Source organism: Bombus vosnesenskii, unplaced genomic scaffold (assembly GCF_011952255.1).
Source record: "Bombus vosnesenskii isolate JDL3184/JDL3185 unplaced genomic scaffold, Bvos_JDL3184-5_v1.1 scf7180000013348, whole genome shotgun sequence".
Lineage (NCBI taxonomy): Eukaryota > Metazoa > Arthropoda > Insecta > Hymenoptera > Apidae > Bombus > Bombus vosnesenskii.
This window is the reverse complement of record NW_022882984.1, coordinates 375,574-390,487: the sequence shown is the minus strand read 5'-3', so window position 1 is coordinate 390,487 and position 14,914 is coordinate 375,574. Positions and strand designations below refer to the sequence as shown.

The 14,914-nt window shown below is 38.7% G+C and overlaps 1 protein-coding gene across 1 annotated transcript in view; it reads right to left on the bottom strand.

The window, feature by feature from the left end:
* LOC117236337 (peroxidasin-like) overlaps positions 1-14,914 on the bottom strand; it is a 343,800-nt gene that overhangs the window by 221,700 nt on the left and 107,186 nt on the right. Inside the window, exon 5 of the mRNA XM_033499179.1 lies at positions 14,693-14,842. Coding sequence (XP_033355070.1) covers positions 14,693-14,842 — 150 coding nt within the window. The remainder of the gene's footprint in view (positions 1-14,692; positions 14,843-14,914) is intronic.

Below are 14,914 nucleotides of genomic sequence, written 5' to 3'. Positions count from 1 at the left end.
TCTCTCTCTCTCTATTACGAGATAAAACCTTAACAAAAACAAAGATAAAAACACGAGATAAATCAACGACGGCAATGAGACAAAGACTGTCTCGTTTTCACTCTCGTTGAACAAAGACTCGCTAAGCAAAGAAGAGGGTCGTTGATATTAGACGCGAAAGAAACAACAGAGAAGAAAAGAGTGTGGAACGATAGGACGGCGACACGTAGTGCGCTGCAGCTCCCGATAACAAGGCGTAATAATGTTTGCCTGTCGCTGCAGTGTCCGAGATAAATCGTCGTTCGTCGAATCAGCAGTTTAAAATACGAGATAGACGGGAAAGGTGAACGTACCTCGCGTACTCGACAGACCAGCCAACGATCAGCTAAGGAGGATACAGAGATCCGATAAAACTCGATACTCTCGCTGAAATTGGAGCGAATCGATCGTATCGATCATCGACGCGCTTATAAGCGGGACGAGGCCTGTCTCTGGAAATGAGTAGTAGCCTCACGTGTGCCGATCGAACCAGAAAAAAAGAGAAAAGAATTGTATGGAATTTCCACGCGTGCCACTGCACCACTTTTCTGAATACGTTATACGTGTCGTACGAGACATTCCGTAATTTTTCACAAAAAGAAACCGCTATTTCTATCGTGAAACTCGCAAGTAAAATAACGCAACCCTGAAGTAACGCAGCTTTCGGAATCATTGAAAGACGAGATGGCTGAGGAGATTCAATTCCGCATTTTTCCGCAATAGGAAAATTTCCGGAGAACACGAGGAACGAGAGAAACCGGAATCACGGTCATTTCTCTTCAAGCTTGCGGGATTCGGTTCGAGTCACTCGAAGGTCCTGGGACGCAATCTGGACAATTCAGATGTCAAAGGACCGTAGACGGAGCAAATCAGGGTTAAGAGACCAGACACGGACAACGGTTAGAGGCACTCCACTCGGACTAGCCTGCGATCCGCGAAATTTCATAGTCATGACCTCGCAGCCAACCGATATAAGCTTAGCCATTTTAAGGATCGTAGGTCAGACGAACTGAGACCACTTTCGGGTACAATAAATTACAACTTCTCCATCGAACATATTTTACTTTAGCACCGTTGTTTGATCGTTTACGCTATTAACGTATCGCGTTGACACAATTTTTTAACACGTTGGCTACCGCGCGAGTTTGATATATTTTACGCCGAACAGATTGAAAAATTCATTTCTGCAAAATAATATATTATATTTGCGCGCTTTTTTTCGACGATGTTAGCTGAATCGTTCGCATTGTTGAGAATTGTTTACTCCGTGAAATTTATCTCACGTTAGTCGTTCTAAACAATTCTTTAATCTATTTTTAATTTTTATCCTGTTAATACAAGGTGCGTCTTACAGCTTGGATTTTGAGAGGCTCGTCTGAAAATCGTTATATTCGATCCACGTATATTTCCAACCATGAATTTCATAATAGAATCTTAGCTATTCGATCTGTGTGGAAATTTCAACGGGGCTCGAACCCTCAACCGACCTTCTCCATCTACTCTTTTTTTATTTTTAGCAGATTGCGAAAATAATTAATAGGTCAGCGATGCCGTGCATGTACGAGCAATTACGAAAGTGTAAGGTCAAGACGCGTGTGGTAGTCCGCTCGCATATATGCATATCGGAGCGTGCAGCTGCAGCCTGCTGCCATAAGCTGGAACCCAGCATCCGACCGTGAATATAATAGCTGAGTAACGTTATCTCTCGCTTCATAATTTAACCTGCCCCTCCCTCAGGAAGGAGAAACCGTTCGAAACGAATTACGCGTTCCGATCGTTGCACGCTCGCGCAAAAATTCGAACGATCTTATCGATCAGACGTGCGACGACTATTCACCGTAAAGTTGCGTACGATTATCGAGACACGTGTAGAAAAATTAAGTTTCAAAAATTGGATATCGGATTGTTCGAGAAATTCGTATCGCTTTTAACATGAACTGTCATCTGTAATAAGAATACCGGATAACATTTTATTCGTTAAGATATTAACGCAAGTATTTTTAATAAAACAATATTAAGTCTTATATGTTTAAGATATATAGTCTCATTATTATTATTTATTGCGGTTTTTACGAAACTGATAAACACGTGAAATGAATTACTTTAGATGCTTGTAAGGTCTATTTGAAGATATTCATTATCGAGGAAAGCGAATTATTTTTGAAACAAAAGACTCGTGACGTTATAGATGGAATAATATTATAATCGTGGTTAAATATTTCTGAACTTTTGCTAGGAATTTTTCCAACAGCCGTAGACGGAGAAGGATCGTTAAACGCGTACGTGTTGAGATTTCTTGGTTTCTTGAAATTTCCGAAATCTAAGGAAGTGGTGAAATCTTAGAACGCAGCGGTGTAAAAATATTTTTATCTAACCATACTCGTAATCGCGAACGATCCGAGCCAATTTCGAATTTTCCGAAACTTTCCAATTAAATTTAACGCCAGTTTAACGCCATTTATGTACCAGCATCGTAGATAATATCAAAATCGTTTTACAAAGTCCCATATACATTAAATGGAATATGAATATTTCATAAAACCGCCGAGTTGGAAAAATTTCAGGCCAGAAATAAAAACTTTCACAAAATAATTCACTGTACTTTTCGAAACTGCGCCGTTACTAATTAACATTTTAGCGGTAGAATAAAATTTCATACCTCTAATTAGATAAACATTTCCAAAGCTACTTTGCTTTTTTATCAACAACGAAATAAAATTTCAAGAATAGGAAAGAATAACGTAATTTGTGTAAATTATTCGTCATCGATGATATATTTATCTTATCGTTATTGACAATTTTCTATTTAGATGCTAGCAGAAAATTTACCAGCATAATTTCGAAATTCGTAACGAACGATTACTACCGTGCGGATCATTTCGAGGGTTGATGGCCCATTGTGTCGAGGTAAGGATTAATATTTTAACATCGTAATAAAGCTCATCTGATATTAAGTTTATAACAGCGAATATTACTCGTTGATCTTAACTATAAGAGCAAACACTGGTCCCATTAGAGGGGAACCTTGGCCGTATACTTTTCTTTCTGTCAAAAAGAAAGATGTTCTTCCTATGTTACTGTTCAACTCTTCCCAGATAAATAGAAATTACGAGAAAAGTCAAAAGTCCAGCAATAACTACGATATTTCCTTCTTTTCCTTTTTTTCTTTTTTCTTTTTTCTTTTTTTGCAATCCAGTGCAGTTCGCTGTTGACAAAGTTGACCATATTTCAAATACACCGCCTCCACTCTCTTTATTACTGAGTTGCAACCCAGGATTTACCGTCCCGATATGTCTGTGTCTTTCCTAAACGATCAAAATCGATTTTTATAAAGTCGATACTTCTTCTGGTGACTCGGACACCAAGCAATTTCAATCTCTGACGAAGTTGATAAAAAACAAATGATTAATTCACCTATCGATGAAAAATGAAAGAAACGCGTAGCATGAATCGATATCGTTAAAGGATCAAATACAGTGGCCCACGAAGGTGTTTCGACACCAATCACGGCAAATTTATATATTTTGATCAAGTGTCGATATATTCGATGATCGAACTACTTAGATACTTTCGTGATCTCCATTGCAAAATATACGTACACTCGCGCTAATTGTAATTTCTATACGCATTTTCAAATTCCTCTCAAACTTTACCAACGTAATCGCGATAATCGGCTCTCGTTGCAGCGCTAATGAAATTTCACAACGTGAAAGTATAACACGGATAACGTAAGTGTTCGAACACAATCTGCTAGAGTGAAATCTTTTCCTCCTTCGAGACGGCTACTGTGCGCGAGGAAGACGAAAAATGTTAATACACTTCGAACTCCGTGTGATTTATACGAAGGAGGATTGGCGTGAGAGAAGTTGTATCCTGGTGTACGTTTATCGAGACTGTCGATCAGGACGACGGTATAATTTTACCATAAGCTAAGCGAGTCCGCGTCGAGCCGAGTTCCGTAAATTGTTTAACTTTACACGTTCTCCCAGGGCGAGTGCTTGCACTCCGCCGTCTTATATTCCAGGCCAGGCGATATGGAGCTCGTATGATCAAATTTTTCCAACACCAACACCAACACGACCCTACAACGTTAACAGGCAGAAGAAGAAAAAATTCACTCGCACGCCCCTGGTAATAACGACCACGATTTCATTAGACCAGAGTGCTCTAGACATCCGACAACGTTCAGATTTCCGACTCAGATCGAAAGGATGATAGCCACGTGTTTTTGCCATTGGGGCTGCTCGCGTTGATCGAAGTTACGTTGCGAGTGCGAACTTTCGAAATATGTAAATGAGGCTTTCAAAGAATTCTTTTCGTTTGAATTTAAAGTTGGTGGTTTTTAATTACTTTGCTTCGGAGAGTTTACGCGATCATTTTTACGATTAAAATTTTCGAGAGGTTTTTTCGTAGATTGGAGATATTCCTGTGAAATAATTACTCGTGAAATATTCAGCGATATCTTTATACGTTTGATCAAAGATTCGATATTAATCGCTACTACTGCGCACGGATTTATGAAAATCCATACATTTATGAATGCAATTAAATGGAACTAAATGCAATTAAATAGAGATTCGTTTCGCATACTAAATGTTAGAACGAATACTTCAATTTGCATATTTCCGTCTTCCCTACGTTTTACCACTTTTAAATTCTCCATAAACGTGGAAAATTGTACGATCTTCTAATCACCGTCGAATTATTTCAATTGTTTATCGAATATTACGTTTATAACGATATTTATTTGTATAGATTAAGTGGATCGAGATGTATTTTATCGTTTCGAACATTTGATTGATAGTTTTTATGATAGAAAGATGGAGATAAGTTTCGTACAACGAACCTATGAAGTTGTAACGAAGCCGCGGGATCGAGTAACAGTTCGGATACAGACCGCCTTAAGGCACTGCCACCTCACTGCAAACTCTCGAGAAGATTAGGTAAGGCAGTTAGGACTTACGATAATCACAACGTGGTAACCTAAAATATACTTTCGTTTGACTTTGAGATATTCGGAACCGTGAAGATTTATTTACAGCCAGATTACATCGAATCATAGTGATCCTGTGTTCATTCTCAAATACCTAATTAACAAAGAAACGACGTAAAATACTTTTTGTCGAAGTAACTACTTCAAGAAAAACTCTACATCTTTATTTATGTATATCCGTGACCTGGAGACTGCTATTACCCGGAAATATCCTCGATAATTATTGTACCCTTGAATATACATTATGTTTTGGGTTGCAAGGTCTAAGAACAAAGGAACTAATAAACAGATTTCTATTTATGTTCTTTGTAGCCTTTAGCTAAAGCTATAAGCTTAACTTTTTTGATAATGTCCTTTTGCTGTAAATATACGAACGTGCTTCCTATCATTCCATTGTCTGTTGTCTACTAACACTAAGAGAGTAAGGATCTGAATCAGCATAAACTTACACTTAAACCTTTAATTATTTCAATATACTTTTCTCTTACAAATTCATCCACTCGTTCTTCGATCAGTCAACCTCAATCTTAACACTTTTAAACAGATGCAAGTCTACTTCAGTGTTATATTTAGATGCCGCAACTTATACAAACAATTACAGGCAAAATTAATAAAAAGTAAGTTGAAGATCTTCCAAATGTTAGTCCCAGTAGAATTCAGCGATTTTTGGTTGGTAGATGATTTCGAATTAGATTCGATGAGAGTTTCAGGTGTATTGTGATGTTTCAAAGCACTCGGTGGTTGCAGAAGCCTTCGAAGGTATCGATGGTTGCAAGGGTATCCGATGATTCAGAGGAAATCGGAGTTTTCCAAGCTATCCGGAAATTCCGATGGTATCGAGAAGCTTAGAACGAGCCATAGGTTGATGTCGGATATTCTCGAAACTTCCTCAAGTTCGGATGATATTGCTGACCTCTGAGCTAGCTGGACATCGTGTAGGTCTTTGACCTCCGTCATTCCACAGACACTGGAATTCTGTCACCTTTTGCGAGACCTCTAACCACTGATATCTGCCAAACGTTTGGATAGTCTTTAAACCTTCCACAAACACGAAACTTTTCGATGGCTGTGGAATTTCTAGCTACCCCGCGACTCTGAAATAATCTTTGGTCCTTTTAAAGTTTGATGGTAAGTCTTTCTCGAACCTCGGAACGATCGTCGAACTTCACGATGATCTTCGAATCCCGGAACGATCTTCGAACCTCAGAATGATCTTCGAATCTCAGAACGTTCTTTGAACTTTCATTCGCTACGTCGAACTTACAACGTTATAAACGATCAAGATTTTTTTGCTCACTGATGAAAATTATTTTCAGTTGGGAACAGCCTGATATTGTGCCAAAAAATTGCCTTTAGCTATCGAAGATCGTTCAAGATTCAACGATCACTGTCTTCTACTCGAACAAAAATTACCTTTTTCCCCGATGACGATCGATTTCAATCTGTGTCGTTTTTCGTGTAATGTTAAATCGTTAGATCATACGATACATAAATTAAGGGAAGATCGTAGAATATTAGAATAAACGAGCGTACTAGGATATTCATTATAAGAATGCGCGTTTGCATACTAAGTGAAATTACATTTGATCGTAATTCAAATGACAGATAATTGGCAACTACTCGACGCTAACTAGGTCGTATGAAGTAAGTTTTACGACGTTTCGTTTTCATTGCTCTGTTGATGGCACGAACGTCACACGAGTAGTTCTGCGAGGGTATAAATATTGCGTTGCCTGTCGAACGGCAAGGGTGTGTTCTTTTCTCCACCCTCTTCTTCTTCCTTTTCTTGCGGTCGAACCGCGCGGGTGCAAGCGTCACGTCGGTTCAGAAAGCAAAAGCGGTTCGCTCGAGGGTTCTCGAAAGAAAAGATATGAGACTGAGGCACCATAGAAGAGGAACGTCGATAGAGAAAAGGATAGAGAGAGAGAGGGGGGGTTGGAAGTTGAAGAGAAGGCGCGTCGTCGCGTCCCGGTTAAAGAGGATTCGGTATCTTTGTTTGCTGGCGAATTAATCCGAGCTCAAGGCCACTTTTACGCGCAGCCGTCTCTGATCCTGTCTCATCCGCACGAGGACTATAGCCTCCTTTGGATTTTTTCATATCTGCCAAGCGTTAGCCACGGTGAGCCAAGTCCCCAAGGATTTTCCACGACTTTGTACGCTTATCCGGCTAAATTCCACCAACATTCTGCCACGATATACCATACGGGATTACTCGTTTTTAACGTAACTTCCTATTTTTCTTCAAGATCATATCGTTTTAGTCGAATTCCAACGAAAGTCCATCCAAAGTTAATCTTTTCAAAAATTCCTCCACGTTCCTTCGTACCGTATCGAAGGAATAAATCTGACGTATTCGACGTAACGTTAAAAGTTCCAATTAAAAAACAAAAACTACGAACCATTGTCAAGCACAATGAACCACAAACCACGTCACCATCGCTCAAAATCGCAATTCATTTCGAACTAGCCTATTAATTTTCCCTTTGAAATTTCGTTTCACGATCGTTGACGAAGGATTCTATGATTCGCGTTCGGAAAATATTTTTCCAAGGGTTGGTCGGTGGAATTAATGAGGGAAAAGTAAACGAGAGCGAAACGGAATTCCCTTTAACGTCCCGAGCTGTTAGCGTGACACGTAACAATCTCACCCCTTTCTATCTCTCTCTCTCTCTCTCTCTCGGCTCGTCCCTCGTATCGTCGCGATTCGCTCGCGAGCAATTAGCGCCAGGACCCGCTTACTCGTTAAGCTAATTACACGTGTACAAACTTGCAGTGGCTGTTAGACGAAAGGAGGACCGTCAAAAGTTCCCTTCCCCTGGTCGTTATAAGTGGAAAAGTAGGTGGCAGCGGTGCTCCGGTGACTGGAGGGTCACGCCGATGGTTCGCTGGAAACGCGAGCATCACCACGTTACTGATTCTTCGCTTCTCATCTCTCTGTGACCGACTTAAGAAACTCCTCGAATACGTAAACGTACTGGGATTGTCGAACCAAGTTGAACGAGGCGCGACGATTATCAGCGCGATGGCGAGCTGCAGAGTAACGCGATCACAGAATGCAGGTGGCTCGAGAATACAAAGTTGCAACTTTGCTTCGATCGAATATTTAGCTCTTTCGCGTTCTTTCGGCCTTCAAAATTCTTTCTCTCCTTCGAAAGTGATTCTTCTCTCGTCTCCCACCGACATAGCAAGCTTTCTACGTACTTACGGGAAATTTCAAGATACCAAAATAAAAGGAATACTCGTAGCGTAAGAAATATACGAAATACTCAAAGTAGACAGTCCTGATCATAATTTTTTAATAAATAGGAAAGAGTCTCTATCAGGTTCTATTTCCTTAGTCACGTTTATAAAGACATAATTTTACATAAAAAGTCGGCGATCTTTTGTAGTCGATCCTTTCGTATTTCATATTTTGCACCTTATTATACTTTATATTTCGTCCTTTTTAATTTGCGACTTTTAGGAATATTTTGAGAAATTTCAGATTCCGTGGTCAGACGACTCGCCTCGTTTCGGAGGTAACGCAATAGGTTCTTCTCTAGCTTATGTATAAAATTTGTTTGTTTAATGCAAATCTTCTTCGACTAATTGCAGGTGAACCGAGAGCGTTTGGTCTACCGACGGACGAACGCAGCGTGCTTATCTTAGACCGTTCAACGAGAATGTTTGACTCGAGTGCCTTAGATTATAATGCGAAAGAACGGTTCGCTATTACTTAAGGATGATCATACTGCTCGTACATCTTCTGAAACTCAGAATGCATAGGAAAGTAGCGTAAAATTCACTTTATGTCGACTGGCAACGATGGAGACACAGGGAAAGAAGGTCAACCGAAACAAATTCCTCCTAACTTTTCGAAAAGAATCGCACAAATTGGATCCGATCCACCATTTGATACAGTTGCGATAAAAAAATCAAAGAAGAAACGCGTCGTTCTACGCTGATCCGAATATCGATCGACTGCTGTAATGGCGATCGATCGGAAGGAGACAAAATTTCACGTAAGAAGAAACGAGATTGTCCGAAGTATAGCGTCGTTAAAGTTATCAATCGACGTTGTAGAGAAACGGCTCTTTTGTTGGTGTTAATGAAGTTTCAGATCGAGTCGGGCTACCAACCTCTTAAGACAACTGACAGCCTTCCAGAAGCAAGTTTCAGCGTTGGATGGTGTATCTCCGCGAAACACCGACTTTGGACGCGATCTTAGACGCACGAGAACTTCTCATGCGGTGAATAATTAAAAGTTTTAGGAGCTTTCACAGTCGTTGAGATTTAGAGCGGGCGTACTAAACGTCAGATTCTTCGCCAACTAGTAAATTACATCAAATCGTTGTTTCCGGTGTTGGGAAATGAAAGAAACTTTGCATCTTTTTTTTTTTTTTCAAATATTATCGGCTCAGTTTATCGACCCCTAATGAAAAGAGCTCGTAATCGATTGTCTTTGATTCCTCGAATTACCGATAAAGATTTTACGTTGCGTACGAGATTTATAAAAGTCTCTCGATCTTAATAACAATTATAACGAAGTAAAATCTGAATAAATATTATATTTGCATATTGATATTAATATAACCCGGACGAACTGAATGAATCTTGTATATTAAAAGCAATTATTTATTTCCAACAACTTGAATCCTCTCCCGTGCCAGAAACGTGGAATTTATTTGTCAGATGCATTAAACGCTAGTTAATTTATCGATTAAATCATTAAGAGAATACAACGGTTTGGAATCTTCGAATAGTGCAGCGCTTTAATTAAGTGCAACAAGCTTTGAGATTTCATTCAGCTGTCGCGAAGAGCACGAATAATTTGGAATAATTCAAGATAGTGCTGCGCTTTGAGCAAGTGCAACAAGCTTTTATGATTCATTCCATTCAGTCGTGAGCCTCAACTCGAATAGTAAACAAAACAAATCTAATTAAAATAGTCCTTAGACTGTTTCTGGTGGCAGCAACTACCGTATCGATCGGAATTTCGAATTTAGATTTCAAATCGTATCATCGCGTTCAAGCAAACGCGGTAATTCATCGAGAACGTGACATAATAAAATTTTTGGTTTGGTAAAATTCATTATAATCGTTATTAAGATCGTCTGATCTATGTATGCGTGTAATACAGTTAATGAAATAGAAAGAATAAATATTGTCAGAAGAATTATTATGTTTGTACAACAGCGAGATAAAAATTACATTTTTCTAACGATATCTCAATGATATCAACTACGATCATTTCAATCGAATTATCCGCACGAGCTTCTGTAATGCGATGTAACGATATCAAGAATATTTTCAAATTTTCATCGCACCTACCGTTTATTAGTTAAACAAGCAAAATGTAATCTCGAGTATATTAATATTTTAAGTAAAAGTGTTCTCTATGTATATAGTATCTATGCATGACACGAGATAAAGTAAAGTAAAAGGAAGATTTAATCATTGCAAGCTTAAATTTTCCAAGCTTTTTAACTGAAAACACCTTCCACGGCGTGATAAAGGTGTTTACTTGGGTTCTTGGCTTCGGTACGCGAAGAAGGTACAGTTAATAAGCCAGGATCTTGGATTTATTAACTTTTTAACTGGTCCGCGCGCTTCTGCAACATTCGCGGTCGCCCTGTATAATCTGTACACCGTGGAGAATCACGTTAATTTGATTTTTCCGTAGTCATTTTGAAAACTTGCCACTTATTAACTGCCTCAAAGTAAAAACGACCAAACTTCTGGCAGTAATTTCAAGTTTACGCGAAAGTGAATCCGCGTTTCACGTTGCAGGAACGTTGCTACGAGATCAATGGCGCTATCAATTATATCGCCGATATTAATAAACAACCTATTGCCAAACATACGATACTTTCGTATCAAATATTAGAAGAATTTGCAAATATCATTTCTCCAACTCGTTCCTTCTGCATTCAAAATGAAAAGGTATTTTTCTGATTTTTTTTTCCTTTTTGTCAGTCTTTTAGAAATTTTTTTAGTTGCTTTCAAACATCAGATACAAAGTTCCTGCCGCAATTTTCTCTCTTTTTAGATAAATCGATACATTTGTAGAATCGATATAATTTTATACAACGTGTTTCGGAATTCAATATTTTCAATTTCGTTTATGCATCTCGTCGCTCGAAACTTTACCGAACCATCACACGAATAACTATCGCGTGATTGCCAGCGGACAAACGTTCGCGTAAAAATGCTTTCAGCAGAAAATTTTTATTTTATTTTTAGTATCCGTATTATTGTACCAATTTTATTACTTTAGAGCAAATAAATCCTTTCCATGTTCGTCGATAATTTTACTCGTCAAGAATCACAATCGCAAATTATTAACTTCAAACGATGCTTAAAACCTCATTTTGCTACATCGTATCAGAGATCAACAAATAAATTCCTACGATCCACCAACGATAAAACCGCAGAGGCGCGTGAAAATCTCTCAAAAGCGTATTACGATATGTACCTAGGTTATCGAGAATCCGATAATGTTTATTTAACAAAAGCCCTCGTGTTCGTATGAAAATCGTTACTCTTGAAATATTTTCCAAAAAAAAAAAAACTTTAATTTATTGAACCCAGGAATACTTCATATTGCCTTACCATGGCTTCGTTGTAATTTCGTAACGAATACTTCACATTCTCCTTAAAAAGATTGGCGAATTCATAGACTGTGGATTATATTGGGTCGTCCGAAAAGTTTCTTTCGTTTTAGAAGGAAATAATGGATGCACGACATTTTCTGTTTTATATTATTTTATCGAATTACCTGTGATTCATTTTGTTCTATCGAAATAAAGATCACAACGTTCGATAGATCAGGTTTCGTATTTGTACAAAGATGCGTCGTTGTAAAAGACGTGTCTGCAAAAGAAAGATATTTTTCCGACAACCTAACACATACACACAGTGCAATTTTGACAAAATCGAGAAGAATAAAAATTTGTAGAATATACGAAGCGAGACATACGCTTACGATATTCGCTATTTAGATAAAACGAACGACAATCGATTTAACTTTTTTAATTATAACCACATTTCGTTCATCGCCAGACATCGCCAAACGATTCAAAACGCGTGCACGCAATCGCCTTATCAGGTCTCGAGACAACAACTTGCCTCGCTCGATCAGGCTTGCCTTCGCTTAAGGAGATTGAATCACAAGAAACGCAAGCAGAATATGCTCGTAGCTTGGTCGTTCGAAAACACGGGGTTTGCGCGCGATATTGCCAGGTTCGACAGCGATTTATCAACGAGGTACCGCGAGGTACACAATAAGCGGAACGGAAACATTTGCCACTATTTCCTAACGCGCGACGTTCTTTTTATCGCCGATGCTCGAGCGGAACTCGTCGTTGCGACGTCGAATAACGTCGCTGAAGGAAAGGAAACTCGTTGTCCCGCGGAGACAGCGAGGCGCGGCGCAAATTTATCGCCATCTCTTCAACGGATTTATATACCAGCGCGGGATGATTTTTACGCGAACGAGGCAACAGCTTCTTCTTCTTCTTCTTCTTCTTCTTCTTCTTCTTCTTCGGGAAATGGAAGGTTGTATTATAGCGAAATGGTACTAGCTTCGTACCATTGCGAGAAGACGGCATGGTTCGCTTAAAGTGGCCACCGAGGAACAAAGTTGTAACGTTCGTTGCAAAGTTTCCAGCCGAGTTGGTTTGCATCGATGGTGAAAGAGATTAAATCGATGGAAACTGTTTTGGTATTGCAACGTTCAATGGAATTCGATAGGTTTAAGAGATTAAAGGATTAGGTCTGAACGCGTTGTAATTGAGTTTCGTGGGTTATGTGTTTTATAGATTACGTGTTTTGTAAGTAATACGTATTTCAGACCATATTGTAGTCAGCAGGAAATTTCAATATTCTACCATTCTGCGTTCGGATGTCCTTACGCACACTTGCTTTCTGAATTTCTTTTTCCTTCCTCTTTGCCCGAGGCGAGCTAATTTAAATTCGGAAATTGAAGCAAGACACTGATATATTAATGAAATTAACGTAAAACAAAGCGAATATCGTATATGGAAATACACGTATCTCGTAAATCGGACACAGGTATTTTCTTTCGCAGTTCGATCTTGCAAAGCGCAATTAAAATACAATTATTGCCATATTTTACCGCGATATTCGTGAAATTATCGAAAATTAAATGATATCGAGGAGAACAAAGACGCGATAAAACGCAAACTTTCTACGGCGAGGAAAATAATCTTACGGGAACGTTCCATTAGCTACCACGCGAATGGATCATTAGAGGTACAAAATACAATATTTTTCCAACCGCTACGATCGAACTCTGCGTCGGCCAATTGAATTAAACCAAGGAAAAACATTTTACTAATGTCGTAAATACATAAAACTCTATTAAACGGACCACGTTCGGAAATTTTATCCATATTAAAATTTATTATTTCAAATATTAAAAAAATATTCCTACAATCAACGACGAATATTGTATCAAATGCAGTACACATATGTATAATTTATCGTGTATTTTCAAAAGTAAATTACAATTCTCAATGATATTTATTTACTTAACAGCTATTTATCGATACTTGTTAATATTTATTATTATTTATTTACTGACACCTATTTAATAATTCTTATTTATTTGGATAAGAATTCTTCCCTGCTAATTATGAAATAATAAAAATTCTCAGTAAGAATCATATCATCGATCAAAAAGATACCGAGCTATTTATCTTATAGAAAAGGACGTCCTCGACGAAAACGATGTAAATTTTTCGAGGAAATCTGACGCGAAACCGATTGTCGTCACAAACGATTTCACTCGATCGTCGAAACGACCACGAAACGAAGTTAACTGTAAAACGAAACTTTAGTGGCTTACATCAGACTGACAAAGGACACGGGCGCGTGTCACGCCGATAAAATCTCTTCTAGTCGAACGGCGACGAAATTAAGAGGAAAATATTTGACCGTCGTTCGACAGAATTTTCTTCCTATGAAAGTTAGAGTAAATGCGAAGAGGAGAAACGATAACGGATAAAACAAACGCAACCAGATATTTCTCGTGAACGGAGAGTTAACAACGCAAAGCTTTTAGGAACGAGAAAGCACGAGAAGCAGAAAGAAAGAAAGACAATGTCGAACTGGCAATTGGGACGGAATCGATATCCGCTGGTTTATTTTTCTAAGAGATTTACCGATTTACCGAATCCATTTTTTCGCGTGTATAACTCCGTCTTGATTGCGATACAGTTTTGCGGAAACTTTTTATCACAGCTGTGCTAGAAATTAGAGACAGAGCACGTTAACTGCTTCCTTGCGATATATTATCGTACGATATAGTAGAGGAAAATTTGTTCTTCGATAGTTTGTCGCTTCGTTAAATTCTAATACAAACGAAAAATCGTACGTCGCGCTCTAAAAACTTTGTAGAATTTATGGCGCAACAGCGACGTAATAAAACGAATTATTCCGTGAAGCAAGATTTTGCCAAAGGAAAATCCTCCGAAAGGATAGGAAAAACACAAGAGTTTCGTGAAAAGGGAAGCACGATCGCGTGAGAAAACTGTGGATAACGTCATTTCTGAAATTCTTTAAGAAACGTCCTGGTCGCTGAATTCACTGCGAGATTATACAACTGATGCTCCGCCGAGGATCGAAATATGTACGAGCACTGGCTGCAATGTCGAGGAAAGAAGAGAAATGAGGATTTACCTTAAGCGTATCCTGCAGGTTTTGTACTCTACAGTGCATATATACTTGAGCACCGAGTTGCACGGTAATGTTGCTCTCTGGATCTTCGAAAAAGGGCCTCGGCTCCGGAGTGCCGCCCGTCTCTGTTGCGAAACTTTCCACCTCGTATACCTGTAAATCACAAGGAAAACATTTCACAAATTCCCCTGACATTTTTGTCTCGCGTTTTTTATGCAAATCTCC